Below are 16,202 nucleotides of genomic sequence, written 5' to 3'. Positions count from 1 at the left end.
AGGCATGGCAAGCTTGAGAAGAACCCTCAGTTCCCCATGCTTGAAGCTGCTTCTGGTGACTATATTGCCATCATGCACCTCGAGAATGGCCACACCACTCTTCCTGAGAACCAGCCCAACAAGCCCAAGAACCGCGGCACCATCTACTTCTACGGCACCACTCAGCCCAAGGATGAGGAGAAGCTCTTTGATGTTCACCTCCGCTGGAACAAAGAGGGCACTGGTGGTGACAAGCGTGGCAAGCTCATCTCCACTCGCAACTACGACGATGGCCAGTGCTACCAACCCAACAATGGTCAACTCAGCACTGGACGCTCCGCCGAACTCAAGCCCAAGGGCGCCGTGCATGAGAAGGAACTTGCCTGCCAGTCTGACCTGAGGCTACCCACCGATCTCAAGGTCGGCGACATCTACACCGTCTATTGGTATTGGGACTGGCCCGACCTGAACAAGGACAACATTGACATGGAAGCTACCAAGAATGGCAAGTTCCCCTGGGCCGGCACTTTCATGCGTGGCGAGAAAGACCCCAATGGCTTCACCATGAACGCCATCGCGCGCAACGAGAGCTATTCGAGCGTCCTTGACATCAAGATCACTGCCCCTGCGGGTGTCGCTGCTAAGGATCAAAACATCCTGGAATACGTCGACAACCAGAACGTTTACTCTGCCGGTATCGAGGAGCAGATGAAGTCCAACTTTCAAGTCGACGTTGATGGCGGCAAGGGTGACGATATGCCTGTTCCCTCGGCTCCTTCAGCTCCTTCAGACCCTTCAACCCCTTTGTCCCCTTCGTCCCCTGCTCTCCCGACTGCTACCGCACCAGTCGACGGAGGAGCTGGCAATGGCGGCGATGTCGCTACCGTGACCGTCACAGCGACAGTCAAGCCTTCTCCTATCATCAGCACTGTATATGTCACTGTCCCTTCCGAGTCTCTTACTGCAGTTGTCCCTGAGCCCGTTGATGGCGACACCAGCACCAAGACTATCACGACTACAGCTCTTGTCACCAAGAGCAAGAACCCATCTGATGCTGAGCCTACCCCACCTACAGCTTCGACTGTTTATGAGACTCTCTATACTACGCGGCCCAAGGAACAGCCCACTGGAGGTGATCAGCCGCAACAGCCGCAGCCCTCCACGGTCATCAAGACTATTGTCACGCATATAAATACACCCTCATCAAGCGGAGAGGCCAACACTCCTCCCGCTCAAACCACGGTTCCCGGCGGCGAGTTCCGCGAGGCCCCCCCTGCCAATGGAGGAGCTCCGGCTCAGACCCAGAGTGATGGCCCTCCCATCCCCACGCCATTCCTCCGCCGCCGTCAGAACTGGGTCTTTGGCAACTACTAGGTTGCCCAACCTTGCAACCCCTTGACTCCTATATCCCATCAAGGGGCGTCGTTTCCTTCGTCTTTTCTTCACAGTATATATAGACGGTATGTGTTTCCTCATCTCCAAAAGATGCAGGCAAAGGATCAACACACAAAAAGGGGCGCCGGTCGCATTTAACGGCGTTGGATACACAGGACATGATACCATTTGAATTTATGCGCGCGCTACTCACTCCTCCACCCTTTCCTTCTTTCCCACGTCTATAGGCGTTGGGGGATGGAAAGGGGGAGTGAGAAGTGGCGGCGCAGTCTTTCGTTACGGCACGGATATGCGTACATGATTTACATAGCACGGAGCATTTGCTTTTGTCTTTTTTTTTGGGTTCGGTGCATTTCGGGGGGAGGAATGGGATCTACGGAACGACAAAGTTCAATTCAGATAAAATTCCAAAATAGTTCGTCGCGACTTGTATGTGCCTTTCGTGAAGTGAAACATTTGATGTACTCTTGTGATTGTGTTTGACACATAGGATGTACCCATCTCAACAGTCGGTTGGTACGTACGTACACGTACAACAAGAGAAGGAACGAACACAACTCTGAAACATTGTGCTCTTGTTTCATTGCCATGGCTCAAGCTGCACGTAATATATAACTCGCAAGTTGCCGGTGTAACATGACGCAAAAGGTGAAAAACACCGACTGAGTAAGGGGCACATGGAGGTTTGTATTCGCGACGGGTATCTAAACTGTCCCAGATCTCGGTCTCTCCATTCACTCGATTGCGCTCCTTTGGTCTCGTATCTCCCTCCCCAGAGACATTTTGTAGTAGATAAGGGTCACACCATGTACGGTTCGCCTACATCTCACCGCACTGAGAGATGACCACGTCAAGGTTCGGCATATCCTTGCCGCGGTAGCCGGTCTTAGTAGCCTCCATCTTCTTGACCACATCCATACCTTCAAAGACCTTGCCAAAGACAACGTGCTTGTTGTCGAGGAAGGGTGTGGGAACGGTGGTGATGAAGAACTGAGATCCGTTGGTGTTGGGTCCAGCATTCTAAAACCTGTTAGCATGAACAACAGCAGGGAATAGAGACGTACAGCCATGGAGAGAAGACCAGGCTGGTCATGCTTTAGCGTAAAGTTCTCATCCTCGAAAGACTTGAAGCCCCAGATACATGTTGATCCAGTGCCGTCGCCGTTGAGAAAGTCACCTCCTTGACACATAAAGTTGGGAATCTGTAGGCGATAAGCTTCTTGTGTTTCACAAGTCGGAGATGAGAGGGATAGAACGTACTATGCGGTGGAACTTGGAGCCCTTGTAGCCCTGAGGACGACCTACGGGGGTCTTGCTCTCGCCGGTGCAGAACTGGCGAAAGTTCTCTGCTGTTTTGGGGACGACATCTTTGAAGAGTTCAAAGGTGATGCGACCGAGGGGCTCACCTGAGCGTGTCAGTAAGAAAGGATACAAAAATTTGTTTCATGGTGGTAATGAGAGACGATATGGATGTGTTCATCATGAGATAAATCTGCGCAGCTGGGAATAGCTTCACTTCTGGCGTGATGATATGCTCCGTACTCGGGGGGGGAACATAGTCACTAACCTCCAATGGTGATGTCGAAAAACACACTGTAGACAACCAGATACCTATTAGCACACACTCTCTCTGTCTCTCATTGGGGGAGCTGACTCGAAACTGAGTAGTTGTCTCTCCTCACTCCACCTCGAAAGTGCTGGGGTAAAGTAGAAGTAGAGCAGAGTCGAAGCACCGCCACTTTGCTGTGAGGGGTTGGAAGAGGGGTTCAACTCACAGGGGATTTCCGGACTCGGGAAGTTTTGTAGGAGGCATTTTTGAGGTATTAGATTTGTGCTGTTTCTTGTTAGTAGAGAGTCTCTAGTGTTGTATAGGATGGGCTGTGCATACAATGCTCCTGTGTCTGTTTGTTTCTAGGCTGTGGAAACGCAACGATTTTGGCGTGGGGCAGACACTACAAGAAACTTTAACCTACCTAAATCGGAAGAGCGACGTGGAGAACCGAGGAGAGACTCTGGTTGGTTAGTTTTTTTGATCAATCGAGAGATTTATTATCATCTCGATTCTCTCAAGTGATTTTTGGAACCATTTCGTTACTAATTTCTGCTGCAATTTTAGAATATAGATATAGTTTCAAATTAAAACATGATGCCATCAAGATATCTATTGAGAATCGGCTCAGGTCGTCGTGTTAATCGCATATCCCTCGGATCCAGATCTAACACCACCTCCTCCACTAGGTTACCCCATGCCCATTGATGGATGGATCAGTAGATGCATCTCGGCCAGGCCATTTCGATTCAAGAAGCGGGGGTGGCACCTGGGGTTCAGACCAAGCCAGAAAGGTCATGTCAGGTCATGTCAGGTCGGATCAGCTACATGAAGCCATTGACTGTAGAGCATCCAGGGTATGCAGACACAGAAAAGCCAAGACAAAAGCCAAGCACACACAGACAGGACGGGAAGGCGATGGAGATCTGGTGACGACGCTTCGACTAGCCAATAAGTCAACGGTCATGCTCCGCCATCGTAGCTCAGAGTCTACTCGCTGGCTCGCATTTCTGGTAACCAACAGTAATTCACAGGTGTGAATTAGTGCACATGTAGTCGAAAGCTTCCGAAAGTCAACTTGTGAACGTTGAGAGATCGTCGACAACGTCTGACTAAGAAGTCTTGATACTACAAGAGTCAGGGTCCATCCGTGCTCAGTCCATCATGAGAAAAGTCGGTAAATAGCGTCTGTCATGTCTATGATGCCGACCATGAGGCGAATTAACGAGATATTTGGTAGCCGAAACGACACAGCGTCGGCTTGAATGTCGACATCATAGATTTCGATGGGTATTTGTAATTGATAGTCAGCCTCGATGAAGAATTACAAGGGATATTGTGCATGGTCTGGGTAGTGGTGTTGTCGACGACGACTGCTTCCCTCCATTTCGGCAGTCAGGAAAGGAGACAATCAACAATCATGGGGATTGCCGGGTTTAGTTATTGTGAAAGTAAGTAACTTTGACGATCTGACGTGGATCTTTTGTCCGCGGTCAGAGAGTTAAAGAGTCAGGCTCTTTTTTTCAGGGTTCCAGCAACTGCGTCATAGCCCCATCAATATTCAAATACGATACCGGGATTCACGGAAGAGACGAATACGTAACCGCAAACTGTATATCAATAGAAACAATAAACAACTGTAAAATCAGGCATCTTCAAACATAAAACAAAAATAACAACAAAAAAACTCACAACTAAAATTCCGTTGCAGCCGAACGTCCCGCAGATTCCGACCTGCTTGAGGCTCAAACCCCGCTGTCCTTTCCTGTAGGTTGTCAGAGTCTGGTTAATGCAGGAAAACAAGAGGCATTTAGGGAAAACTAGCCTACCTATCCAATCCAATCGCCACAGCCAAGACGATTGCTAGCGAGCCAAGACCCACTACTGAGGACGGGGTGCAGCATCGCTATAGACCATCCCTGCCTCTAAAGATGCGCCATAAATCGACGCTAATGAGCCGTGTGAGAGCTTAAGTGAAAGCACTGTAAGATACTTAACCTTTGTATGGGTCCCCAACTATAACTTGGTGGAATCACTGCCAGGATCAATCGATCAATCTCTTGTTATGTGTTTCAGCATCGCGTGAGGCCGCTTCAATAAAGACCGCAAGGCCTAGACCTATTTATCCATCGCTGAAGTGGCATTGTTTTGATTATTCAACTTGTATTCTGGCTGTGTCCTGAGACAGCTGTCAGATTAAAGCCTGTTTTGGAGGTTTGAGAATTCAATCAAGACATGAACGACAACCACTCAATTGACTGCTCTGTAGCACAATGACACAGCTCTACCACGTATTGATGCTGCGCAACTATGTGTATCGTCATTCTACGTGACCTTTCTTCTTATCATTCTTCCAGTTCCCGGTTCCTGAAGAACTAATAAGCATTTATCCTGGTTTTCGGATTCACCGTGACACTTGAGGCGTACTACATTCAACTCGATACGCAGCCTCTGAACCTTGGCAGCCACAGTCAGTCAGTCAACAAGCCAAGCTGTTTGGGATCGCGTCTCGTACAGGTACAGGCTGAAGCTGTGCCACTTGTCTAGACCTCTCAATGGACTTGACTAAGCGGAAAGCACCTAGGCTGAACGAGTCTCAGCTGTCAGCCGCAGCCGCAGCCCCTTTTATGAAAGGCCTCCAGGATAGTGATACGAATAGAAATTGGCCTAGATCCCTCTTCACTCTTTTGCATTAATCACTTCTTTTAACTATGACGATTGTGGTGGAGCGCATCAAAGAAAAAACAGAAACCAGGAGCCGGCTACGGGACGGGCTGAGACGAATTGAGTCGGCGACATGTGGAGACGTTTCGGTGACAAGCGCTTTGTCGGGACCCGATTACAACTATTGGGCCTCAGGAAAAGCAAAAGATTAACCGTAAATAAATAAACAAAACACTCCAACGTCAACAGAATTCTCACGTTAAACGGTGTAATCCGGTTGCCCGGAGAGTTGCGCATATAGTAACTGTTGAAAGCAAAAACCTAAAGTATGCATTCTTAATCAACTTCAACTTCAACGCTTGAATCCTGCTGACGGTTAAAGTAAACTAACAAAAGTGAAACCGTAAATGTGAAATAAGTCACATCAGTCTAATAGTACCAAACTCCTGGGCCTTGGCTTGGATCTAACCTAGTATTCGCTTTCATCCCGTCTCTCAAACCTACCTGGCCCTGTTCTTTCTGCGACAAATCGTATAGGAAACCCCTGGCCTTGCCATAAACTCTTTTGCCCTCATCAACCTTCAACTCTAGCTCTTGTGATTCAAAACTCCACTACGCTAGGTCCATGGATGGATCCTAGCTGACTGTCTTCCACCCCGCGGACTGCGCCACGACTGTCAGCGATGGATGCATAGCAGATACGCCCGAGAATACGGAACAAGAAGAAGTTCATTACGCTGAGTTGTGTCCGTATCAGGAGGGCATTATAAGCGGATAGGCCCGTTGGTCTCGAAACGCCCTGGTCCGTCACGATATCTGAAGAGTTCCTAATAAATAACTCAAGTCTCCATTGTTTGTTCATTCATTCATTACATCGTTTAAAGGCTTGTAACAAACAAGCACCTTGCCATTCAACTCTACGATTCACATACACAGCACCCTATTCTATTCCTCTTACAGAGTCGATCTGGAGACTCATCGTCCACTATCACGATATACATCAAAAGGTCTCGCAATCACCAAAACGGGACGCCTGTCCGAGCCAACCACCCATCCACCTTTGCAACCCGCCCAACCTCGCAGCACGCGCAGCACGCACAGCACAGTTCACCATCTCACCACACCACTTGGTCGTGATTATTCCAGCCACAGACAAATCCCTGTCAAGCCTCGACGCGACACTCTAATTGGGAGCGACCTACCTCTTTCAGGTCGCTTTTTCCACTAGCTCCAGGTTGTCCCAGGGCCTGTCCAGCATTCTCCAGCCTGTTGTGTCCCCTCTATCGCTTCGTTGCTATCGCAAAGGTACCATCTCACAGTGTCCACTACGGCTTCAACTCCACCCGCTACAAAGACACGGCCAATCAACTTCCATCGCTAGCCCCCGGCCCGGTTTCGCTCGCCCCGTTCCCCATTCCTCTGTGCTCTTTCCTGCTCTTTTTATCCTTTGCGCGGCCACTTTCGCACCTGCCGTTGGATCTGTCTCTTCTTGTCCTGCCTTGTCCTGACACTCCACCACTCCGCCCTCAGCCGGCTATTCTCACCTCATCAAATACATACTCGCTCAGGATCGAGTATTATCCCTCTTCTTCTGCGAAAAGAGAAGGAAACCAACCAAGTGCGCCCTTTTTAAACTCAAAAGGGCGATCGTATCAAGATTGGCAATTTCTGGTATAATTGCCTTTTTATTCGACGCCGCCCTTCAACCGCAAGAGTTTGTTCTTGAACGGCTCATGGTACCCGCACGGCAGCCCGCGATTTAATTCGAGCCTGACCTTTCACTGCTCAAGATATAATTTGGCCGTTGCCCAACGTTAAAAATGGTCGCCGTTGGCCAGATACTGAATGAAGTCTCTCACATCGTGATTCGCGCAGCCGCCGCCGAAGATCCATCGTCGACAGCCTCTCAATCCGCTGCTGAGACGACAACCGATAACAGCAATGACAAGAAAGACAACGGCGGCGGGTCGAACTCGCCACTGCTTTTCTTTGTCGCTTTAGGTTTTGGTGTCGTCTTTACAAACTTATGGTGAGAACTTGCTTATGCTTACATGCCCAGTCTTCTCTGCATAGCGATGGCTGGATCATGTGTTGAAATGGCTCTAACACTCCTCCTCAGGATTATCGTTGGTGTTAAATACTGCTTCCGATACAATGCTCGAAATCGTCAAATGCGAATGAACGAGGACGGCGAGCCCATGCCTCTCGAAAACATGCCTCGACCTCATCGCAGACGTCGTGAGAAGAAGCTGATGACCATGGACGAGGTCAACGACAAGTTCCCAATGATGAAGTACAAGGCCTGGGCTTCCGATCGTGCAAAGGAGGGCCTTCCTACCAACGGCGGCGTTTCTGCACCACCCACTCGGCCTAACAGTATTCGGGAGGCGGATGGAATCGTACCAGACTTTTCTGCAAAGGTTCGCGACTCGACTGATGGACCACTGGCCGACAACGTACCCAAACCGAATGCACAGCCAGAGACGACAAGTACCGGCAACACCACCGAGACAAAAGCGCCCGAGATTTCCATCGCGGCCGCAGCTGCCGAGGCCGAAAAGTCTAAGGAGGCACCCAAGACGACAACCGATGGTCAAACTTCAAACGACCAGTCCGCAAACAACCCTCGACTTCATCGAGTCTCTAGCGAGGAAACTGATGACGACGATGATCACATTGACGGCGCCCTACCTCCTGAATGTCTCGAAAACCCCGGTGATACATGTGCTATCTGCATTGATACACTTGAGGATGATGACGATGTTCGCGGATTGACTTGTGGACATGCTTTCCACGCTGTCTGTGTCGATCCCTGGCTGACCAGCCGACGAGCTTGCTGTCCACTCTGCAAGGCCGATTATTATGTTCCCAAGCCTCGCCCAGCTCCTGATGCCACCAACGAAGCCGGCGCGAACAACGGTTCCAGTTTTGATCCTCGAAACAACCCAGTCTTTGGCATGCCCGCTGCTCTCCGCTCTGCATGGATTAGAGGCTCTCGCAACGACAGGAATGAAACACCGGCTCCCGCTAGTCGCCGACGCAGGACAGGCGATGTTCCGGCTGGGCAGGAACCTGCTCAACAGACTGAACAGACTCAGCAAACAGCAGAAGTCACTCAAACATCAAACGGTGGTGTTCTCTCCTCCATGCGAGGCGCTCTACGATTTGGTCGAAGGCGACAACCACAAGAGAGCCCCGATGCGGTAACACCATCACAACTTGAAGCGGCAAACCGTACACCAGCCGCCACATAACATGTGTATCACATTTTTCATTCTTACATAACGACACGAATCTTTTTAGCGATGGTTTTCTCTCATTCCTTCCCGGCAACTGCATTGCTGGACACAACCGTCTTGAATCTTGACATTATAAAGGAATTGATTTTTGACGACACGGCATTTGATTTACACCGCATGATATACACGTGGAGCGACAGTAGGTGTATAACTGGGAGCGACTGAGGACGTATAACGCTCGATGAGCTATATATACCCCTGATGACGATGGTGTTTGAGGTCGCGATCGTGGGTCATATGATATGCCTAGCGAAGGCAAGGGCAGTGCACGCTGCTCAGAGTGAGGATTTACTGGTACTCTTGGGGATTGTCTATTATAAGACAAGTATTGTATTTGCATTGGGCTAGAAAACATGCCTTTCAGCTGGGAACGGAGCGGCGGAGTTTGCATGGTTTTGGGACTTCCATAGCTAGATGGTACAAAAGATAACTGTTCCGTCCATACGCTTCATTATGATTAAATGTGACCTTTAAAATGCTATGTTGATCTATGTCGAGATTATTGTGTAACAAACATGGTCTACAGAAAAGATCCCTTCTGAAACCTGCCGCCAAAATCAGCGGCATTGTTCATCAGTTCCCTTCTCTGTGCTGTACCAATCTTTCCACCCAGAGCCATGTCCTTTTCTCTGTCAAATCCTCGCTTGCTAGGATCATCTTCCTCTTCAACTTTTTGTCCAGACTTTTCTCTCTTTCCCTGATGCTCCGCGTATAGACTCTTGCCTCTTTGCGACTCAATATTGGCAGAGATCTTGCGATTGCGCTCTTCTTCCTCCCGCGACTTGACGTTCTTGGGCTCTGCCTCGGTACTTTTGTCGGAACGTCCCAGTACAGAATCTTGCAGTCGCTTTAGCTTCTCCTCAGGGGTTTCAGTCCATATTGCCGACACGGCTGAGGGTCCTGAAGATGATGCTGGTTTGGAAGCGAATTTGCGATTGCGCATTTTAGTCGGGTCGCGCTCTGAGTAGCCTGATGCGGTGGGCGGCGCAAGCATCCATGAATCGCGCTGTGGCGCTGCTTCGGCAACTGGAAGTTGGGGTCCTATGGTTGGTTTATTCGCGTTGGATGCGCCTGGGAGCGCAGGACCGTACTCATCTTCCGAGTCTGAGTCTGAATCAGGAGACGATGTAGGACGTTGCGTGATGTCGGCGGGTGGAGGTGCAGGGCCGACGGTAGGCCTTGGTGGTGCTGGGCCCGTATCAGAATCTGAATCTGACTCGATATCTATCTCGTCTTTGTTGGAGGTCGGTAGAGTTGGACCGATAGGTGCTTTTGGAGGTAATGGCGCGCTGGGACCGTAGTCATCGTCCGAGTCTTCGAGGTCGATCTCGTCTGTATTCTTTGCTGGGGATTCGCTGCGATGGTGTTTGCTGGTGGATGCTTCATCATCTGGTGTGCGTTTCCGCTTCGATAGATGTGGTGGTAATTGGGGTCCAATGGAAGACATTTTCTATATTTCTCGTTGTTGAGTTGTTCTCTCAACTATGTTTCAGATTACAAGAGGGGTGTAGAGTTCAAGAAGCTTTGATTCATGGTGGAACTTCTTGTCGCAAATGCGACCTTCCATCGGAGAAAGACGTCACAGCGCAGACCGCCCGGAGAATCCCCGGCCCGCCCCGTACGGAGTGACGGGGACAGTTGCAGTGGGCTGTGCCGCTGCCAACCTACCGTCGACGATGGGGCTGCGTAACGAACTAACTGACCTACGTAGCTCACATATTAGCTCTCAGCTTGCGCGATACCTTTTAAATTGCGTCTCTTGCAACAACAATCGAGCTGTGACGAGTTGACAATTCTTGAACGTTATTCACAAATTCCAGCATTCCAAAACGTGGGAAGCTCTCCAGCCGTGTCTTGGTTGCCCCTCCGACCTGGTTCATCTTATACCTTGCTTGACCAAGCTCCATAAACGGCAAAACGCACTGTTGCCTTATCGCCAGTCCACCAGCCCATTATCTCGCGCAGTGCCATGATCTTTACGCGGTAGTGTTTGCGCATGCAGTGATGGAAGCCACGGCGCAATGGCCGATTCAGAAGACTTGTCGCTCCCGGGAGACGTGGGCTTAGACAATGGCGACGACCCGATAAATGATGCGCCCGCCATAGCTGGTGCTGATGCTGATGTTATGGATGATGGTTCGCTCGATGATAGTGACGGCCCTGATCGTCACCTTACGCCCGTCCCTATAGGAAATGGGTCTGTTGGGAATAGATATCGCGAGATTATGCAGCAGCAACATCAGGATAGCTCAGATGTGAGCTCTTTGGGTGGAAGCTCATTGCATGGCCTGCCAAAGCGAGCCGGGAGTCCGATAGATTCGGTCCTCTCGGGGCCTGACGACACACCATCCATTCAAGTACGAATACCAATTGTTGGATCTCGAGCCATAGTCTAACCAATCGCAGGGATCTTTTGTTTCTTCACCTGGAAGCAGCGTCCTCCCATCTGTAGCCTCTCGTCCTGGCCTAAGCAGTCCCTCACCATCATTCCGACCTTTCGACCGACGATTCCAATCGCGAATTTCCTCCTCCAATATCAATACTCCTCGCTCGTCGTCTCCAGCATTCCCCTTTCTTTCTAGCCATAGCCGTAATGTCTCTCTGAGCTCGCAATTCCTCCTCGACCAAGCCGATCTCGAAACACCAACGCCGCCATGGGAAGTTGTTCGTTGGACCAAACTACGGAAGCTCAATGGCCACGCATTCTCCGAAGCAGGAAAACGAAATTTTGGATCACCAACATGTCTCGCAGTCTCAGCGACGATAGTGCTCGGAACGTCCAAGGGTATAATATTAGTGTTTGATTATAACCAAAACCTCAAAATGATCATTGGACCAGGAACAAAAGGTGGGCTACAAGACATTTTTGGAGGATATAAACTGACTCGATATAGCTGTTGAGTCTGGGCCAATCACTGCCATAGCAATATCTGCAGATCATACTACCATTGCAGGAGGACATGCGAGCGGCAATATCTTTACTTGGGATACAAGTCGGGCCTCAAGGCCATTTTTAACAATACCGCACCTGGAGCCTGCGCAACTCCAGAACCGCACGATGGATGGACATGTGCCGGATGTTGCCATCGTCCACCTTGGTTTCCTGGGAACTCGCCATACAGCGCTTGTTTCAGCGGATAACCGGGGAATGGCTTTTTCACATCTGGCAACTAGAGGAACAGGTGCACTTGGAAGGACTGTCAAGACTCATCGAATTCTTGGTCGGTATCCAGATGCGCCATTACCTACAGGCAAGACAGTCAAGCCTAGCACTGTTCTTGCGTTTGCGCCTCTGCCCCTGGGCAACGTTGAGTGCTCGACGGATACACTTGGCTTGACAGCCATGCTGACACCCTATCTCCTTGTTATTGTTTCGACTACGCCTGTGGCGCAAACTCAACACAAGTCGGCGCGACCTAAAGATGTTCCTCCCCACAGCGCCATGACAGGATGTTTGGCATGGTTTCCGGCTGTCAAACTCAAAGTGCCAGATCCTCATACCGGAAGTGACATTTCAAAAGTGAAACTTGCGTACTGTTGGTCAAACATCTTGACGGTGCTGGACGTGGACGAATATCCACGTGAGGACAATGACCAACCTCCGTCATACAGATTTAAAGCACGGAACCGTTGGAAGTGCGAAGAGGCTATTGTTGCTGTCCAATGGCTTAGCCGTTCGGTTCTGGCTGTCCTTACTATATCTCAAAGAATGATTGTTCTTGAAGATAGAAGCATGCGAATGACTGAAGGATTCGATCTGGTACAGAAGTACATATACCACACAGACTTATTCTCTGAGCAGTTACATACCCTCGTGGAGCAACTTGACGAGAATGATTCCTCTATGCATGGAGTTGTAGCTGATGCCTTCTATATGAGCTTCAAAGCCTACAAGGGTAGAATATTCCTCCTCGGTTTTAATGAAGTCTCGATCGGGGCGTTGTCCAACTGGGCAGACAGACTTATTGCCATGATGGAGAACGGTGACTACCTGGGCGCCATCCAGCTTGCTACCTCGTATTATACTGGCGATGCCGATAAGCTCACTGTTGGATTGCCAGAAGATTCTTCTCTGCGTCACACTATGGTTCGCGACAAGATTATGGAAATCATCAGCGCTTCCTTAAAGTACGCGTTCGGTCAACGCGAAAAGGAACCTGAGAGTTACGATGACGACCATATGAAGCAATTAGCGGATACCTGCTTCACTGCTTGTCAAGCTGTTGGCAACCAGGATTTCCTCTTCGATGAGATGTATGAATGGTATGAAGACGCTGATATCGCTGGTATTTTCCTCGAGTGTCTCGAGCCCTACATTCTCGAAAAGACAATCACCATGGTGCCACCAAGCATTGTCAAGGATTTAATCCAGCATTATGTCAGTCGAGGATGGGAGAGCAGACTTGAGGAGATGATCTGCCACATGGAGACAGCAACTCTTGATCTCGACCAGACTACTCTTCTGTGTAAGCAACACAGCCTATACGATGCTCTCATATATGTTTGGAACCAGGGCATCGGCGACTACATCACGCCCATGATTGATCTCCTTTCGCTGCTAATTCCTCTCATGGTCGATGGCGACTTTACGGCCAACAATCCAGCAGATGACTTTTTTAGCATCAATGCCTTCAAGATCTTCCCTTATCTCTCTTACACATTGACTGGAAGAGTGTACCCGAACGATCAGACAATGAGCGAAGAGATGGCTACCAGGGCCAAGTCTGAAATTTACTGGTTTTTCTTTTCGGGAAGAACAATAACATGGCCGAAGGGCAGCAGGAATGAGTTTCGCACCATCCCTAATTCTGATTCGCAGCCGTCATTCCCGTATCTCCGCATGATTCTCAAGCTGGATGCTCCCAGCTTCCTGAGCGCGTTGAATGAAGCTTTTGAAGACTCATTCTTGAATGACTCCAACGACCATCAGATGAACGGCAATTCCAAGGGTGACCTACCTGAGGAGCAGATCTTTGGGCAGACCATCAACCGACAATACGTGCTGTCTATCTTGCTGGATGTCATGAACCCTAACGATTTTGCGCCCGAGGACACCATCTATCTTGACATGTTCATCGCCCGAAATCTTCCCAAGTTCCCTCAGTATCTACTCTTTTCAGGCACAACACTATCGCGTGTTTTGACTGGACTATGCAACTACCCCGGTCAGGATTTGGCGGAGGATGCCCAGCTCAGTGCTGAGTATCTTCTTTCTATCTACCATCCATCAGACATGCCAGACCTAATGCCATTGTTCAAGAACGCAGGGTTTTATCGCATTCTGAAGCGCATATACAAGACAGACAAGCAGTACGACAACCTTGTGCAGACCTATTTCGAGGACCCAGAGGATCAGGAGTTGGTGTTTGACTGTCTGCGCGAGTGTCTGCGACCTCAGTCAGAACTAACTGGACGCCAGACCCAAGAGGTGCTCAAGGTCGTTAGGGAGCATGCACGAGACTTACTTGAGCTTGAGCCCACGCTCGCGGCAAAGACACTCGCCGAGCAAGATGTGATGCTTCACCAGCACGTGGTCGACTCGGCGCAGGATGCACCAGACTTGCAGCACACATATCTCAAGACTCTTTTCGAGCCGGAGGAGCATACAGCAGGCACAGGATTAACTTCCGCTCGCGACCTGGTGGAACAATACGTACAGCTTATGTGTAAGTTTGAGCCATCTCATGTCTCAGACTATGTGGGTATCGTGCAGTCGACCGATTTGAGGTTGGAGAAACTCTTGCCTACGATGGAAGACACAGGCGTCATCGACGCAGCCGTGGTGCTGATGGCTCGCGAAGGACAAGTCAAAGATGCTATGGATCGACTTGTCAAGCATCTCAAGACGCTTGAATCGGCCATGCATGGTCTCTTGACCGGTGCCGAGGAACGAATTTCAGGACCCAGTCTTGGCTATGCCGCAGAAGAACTCTTTGAGGGACTTCAGAAGTACGTCCATGTTGGCATATGGCTGTGTCAAGGCCAGACCAAATCTTCATCTAAGAAGTCCAAGGTGGTCCAAAAGGGTTCCAAGTCAGCAGTTGAGACACTCTCTTCTGACGAGGCTCTTTGGCTAAGCTTGATCGAGGCTTGTGTGCAGATCACAAAGGCCTTGTCTCCTGCGCTGAACTCTGCTGCCGAACAAAACACTAGCGACGATGAATTTGACGAGGAGAAACTCGTGGCTCTTTTGCGCTCACTGGTTCAGCATACATTCACGGCGCTGCTCACAACTACGTCTAGTCAGACAACATCGCAGCCAGGGTCGAAATTACTATCGAACGCCGGTGCCAACTTGTCCTTCCTGCGCATCTTGAGGGCATTCCTGACACAGGCAGCTGCTTCATCGCCAAACTTGGCAGATCTACGAGGTGTGCTTGCGTCTATCTTTTCCGCATATGCGTACGAGGAGTCGATCTTGAAGTTGTCGAACCGTCTCTTGGAACGTAGTTTATTCGTGGACGTCAACCAATCAGTCGAACTCCGTCAACGTGGCTGGAGGCCCAGAGGATCAACCTGCGAGGCGTGCAGTCGAAGAGTGTGGGGACCCGGAGTCGCGGGAACATCGGTGTTTGAAGCATGGGAAGATAAACAAGCCATTGAGGAAAAGAGGAGGAAAGAAAGACAGGCTGATGCAGCGGAGCGTGCCAAGGGCGACGACGGCGAAACAGACCTCAAGGCTAAGGGTAAAGGAGTCGACACGAGGCCTTCGAGCATGCTCATCGAAGCGAACGCTACTAGTGGCGTGAGCAGTAATAAGGACAAGCCGATGGGACCACTGGTGGTGCTGGCATGTCGGCACATCTACCATCAGAGCTGTCTAGATGAGCTGCAAGAACGGCAGCAGAATGGGGGCGTGATTGGTGTTGAGAGGGAGTATAGATGCCCGATTGACGGGTAAGAGATAATCAAGAGAAGGCTTTATTGTACAAAGTGTATAGATAGAGATTAAAGACGGAGATTAATGATGATGAATTTGAGTGTAGCTAGTTTCATGCAGCTGACCGTGGCAGCGATAGTCTATAATCATGAGAGGAAATAAGAATAGTGTCAAGATTATTCGTCCTATTCATTTGAAAGATGCGATGCCTTTTAAATGGAGCATAGTATCAACATTCAGGGTGTGTTGTGTAGATAGGCTTTCAGGAGTCTTGAAGTGGTAAATGGACCGCTAGAACAAATATTTTTAGTGGTGTACAGTAGCAGGGCGGGTACCTGGCCTTAACTCATTCACCCTTACAACCAACTCATCTCAAACGTCACATTCTGAACAAATACACATCTCCTTTTTCGCAAACCATAGGCAAACCCATCGC

The 16,202-nt window shown here is 49.7% G+C and overlaps 6 protein-coding genes across 6 annotated transcripts; 4 read left to right on the top strand and 2 right to left on the bottom strand.

The window, feature by feature from the left end:
• Nucleotides 1-72: 72 nt before the first annotated feature.
• FGSG_00885 (uncharacterized protein) lies at nucleotides 73-1,353 on the top strand (the record flags this gene model as incomplete). The annotated part of the gene is made up of 1 exon (XM_011318312.1): nucleotides 73-1,353. One exon carries the CDS (start codon nucleotides 73-75, stop codon nucleotides 1,351-1,353), a length of 1,281 nt encoding a protein of 426 aa, XP_011316614.1.
• A 728-nt stretch (nucleotides 1,354-2,081) lies between these two features.
• On the bottom strand, nucleotides 2,082-3,187 carry FGSG_00884 (peptidyl-prolyl cis-trans isomerase H; the record flags this gene model as incomplete). Its single annotated transcript, XM_011318311.1, has 5 exons — nucleotides 2,082-2,394; nucleotides 2,439-2,576; nucleotides 2,635-2,780; nucleotides 2,942-2,967; nucleotides 3,150-3,187. 5 exons carry the CDS (start codon nucleotides 3,185-3,187, stop codon nucleotides 2,194-2,196), a joined length of 549 nt encoding a protein of 182 aa, XP_011316613.1. The 3' UTR covers nucleotides 2,082-2,193.
• A 1,156-nt stretch (nucleotides 3,188-4,343) lies between these two features.
• FGSG_11849 (uncharacterized protein) lies at nucleotides 4,344-4,896 on the top strand (the record flags this gene model as incomplete). Its single annotated transcript, XM_011318310.1, has 3 exons — nucleotides 4,344-4,374; nucleotides 4,635-4,690; nucleotides 4,738-4,896. The coding sequence occupies 3 exons, from the start codon at nucleotides 4,344-4,346 to the stop codon at nucleotides 4,894-4,896; spliced, it is 246 nt and encodes an 81-aa protein (XP_011316612.1).
• Nucleotides 4,897-7,407: 2,511 nt separating this feature from the next.
• On the top strand, nucleotides 7,408-9,299 carry FGSG_00883 (uncharacterized protein; the record flags this gene model as incomplete). Its single annotated transcript, XM_011318309.1, has 2 exons — nucleotides 7,408-7,616; nucleotides 7,707-9,299. The coding sequence occupies 2 exons, from the start codon at nucleotides 7,408-7,410 to the stop codon at nucleotides 8,839-8,841; spliced, it is 1,344 nt and encodes a 447-aa protein (XP_011316611.1). The 3' UTR covers nucleotides 8,842-9,299.
• A 68-nt stretch (nucleotides 9,300-9,367) lies between these two features.
• FGSG_00882 (uncharacterized protein) lies at nucleotides 9,368-10,414 on the bottom strand. The gene has a single exon (XM_011318308.1). It carries the CDS (start codon nucleotides 10,331-10,333, stop codon nucleotides 9,407-9,409), a length of 927 nt encoding a protein of 308 aa, XP_011316610.1. The 5' UTR covers nucleotides 10,334-10,414; the 3' UTR covers nucleotides 9,368-9,406.
• A 493-nt stretch (nucleotides 10,415-10,907) lies between these two features.
• Nucleotides 10,908-15,787, top strand: FGSG_11848 (uncharacterized protein; the record flags this gene model as incomplete). Its single annotated transcript, XM_011318307.1, has 3 exons — nucleotides 10,908-11,243; nucleotides 11,293-11,734; nucleotides 11,781-15,787. The coding sequence occupies 3 exons, from the start codon at nucleotides 10,908-10,910 to the stop codon at nucleotides 15,785-15,787; spliced, it is 4,785 nt and encodes a 1,594-aa protein (XP_011316609.1).
• Between the last annotated feature and the right edge of the window lie 415 nt (nucleotides 15,788-16,202).

The sequence above is a fragment of the Fusarium graminearum genome, chromosome 1, assembly GCF_000240135.3.
Source record: "Fusarium graminearum PH-1 chromosome 1, whole genome shotgun sequence".
In the NCBI taxonomy this organism is placed as follows: domain Eukaryota; kingdom Fungi; phylum Ascomycota; class Sordariomycetes; order Hypocreales; family Nectriaceae; genus Fusarium; species Fusarium graminearum.
Note: the sequence above shows the minus strand (reverse complement) of the source record. Positions and strands in the feature narration are given on the sequence as shown.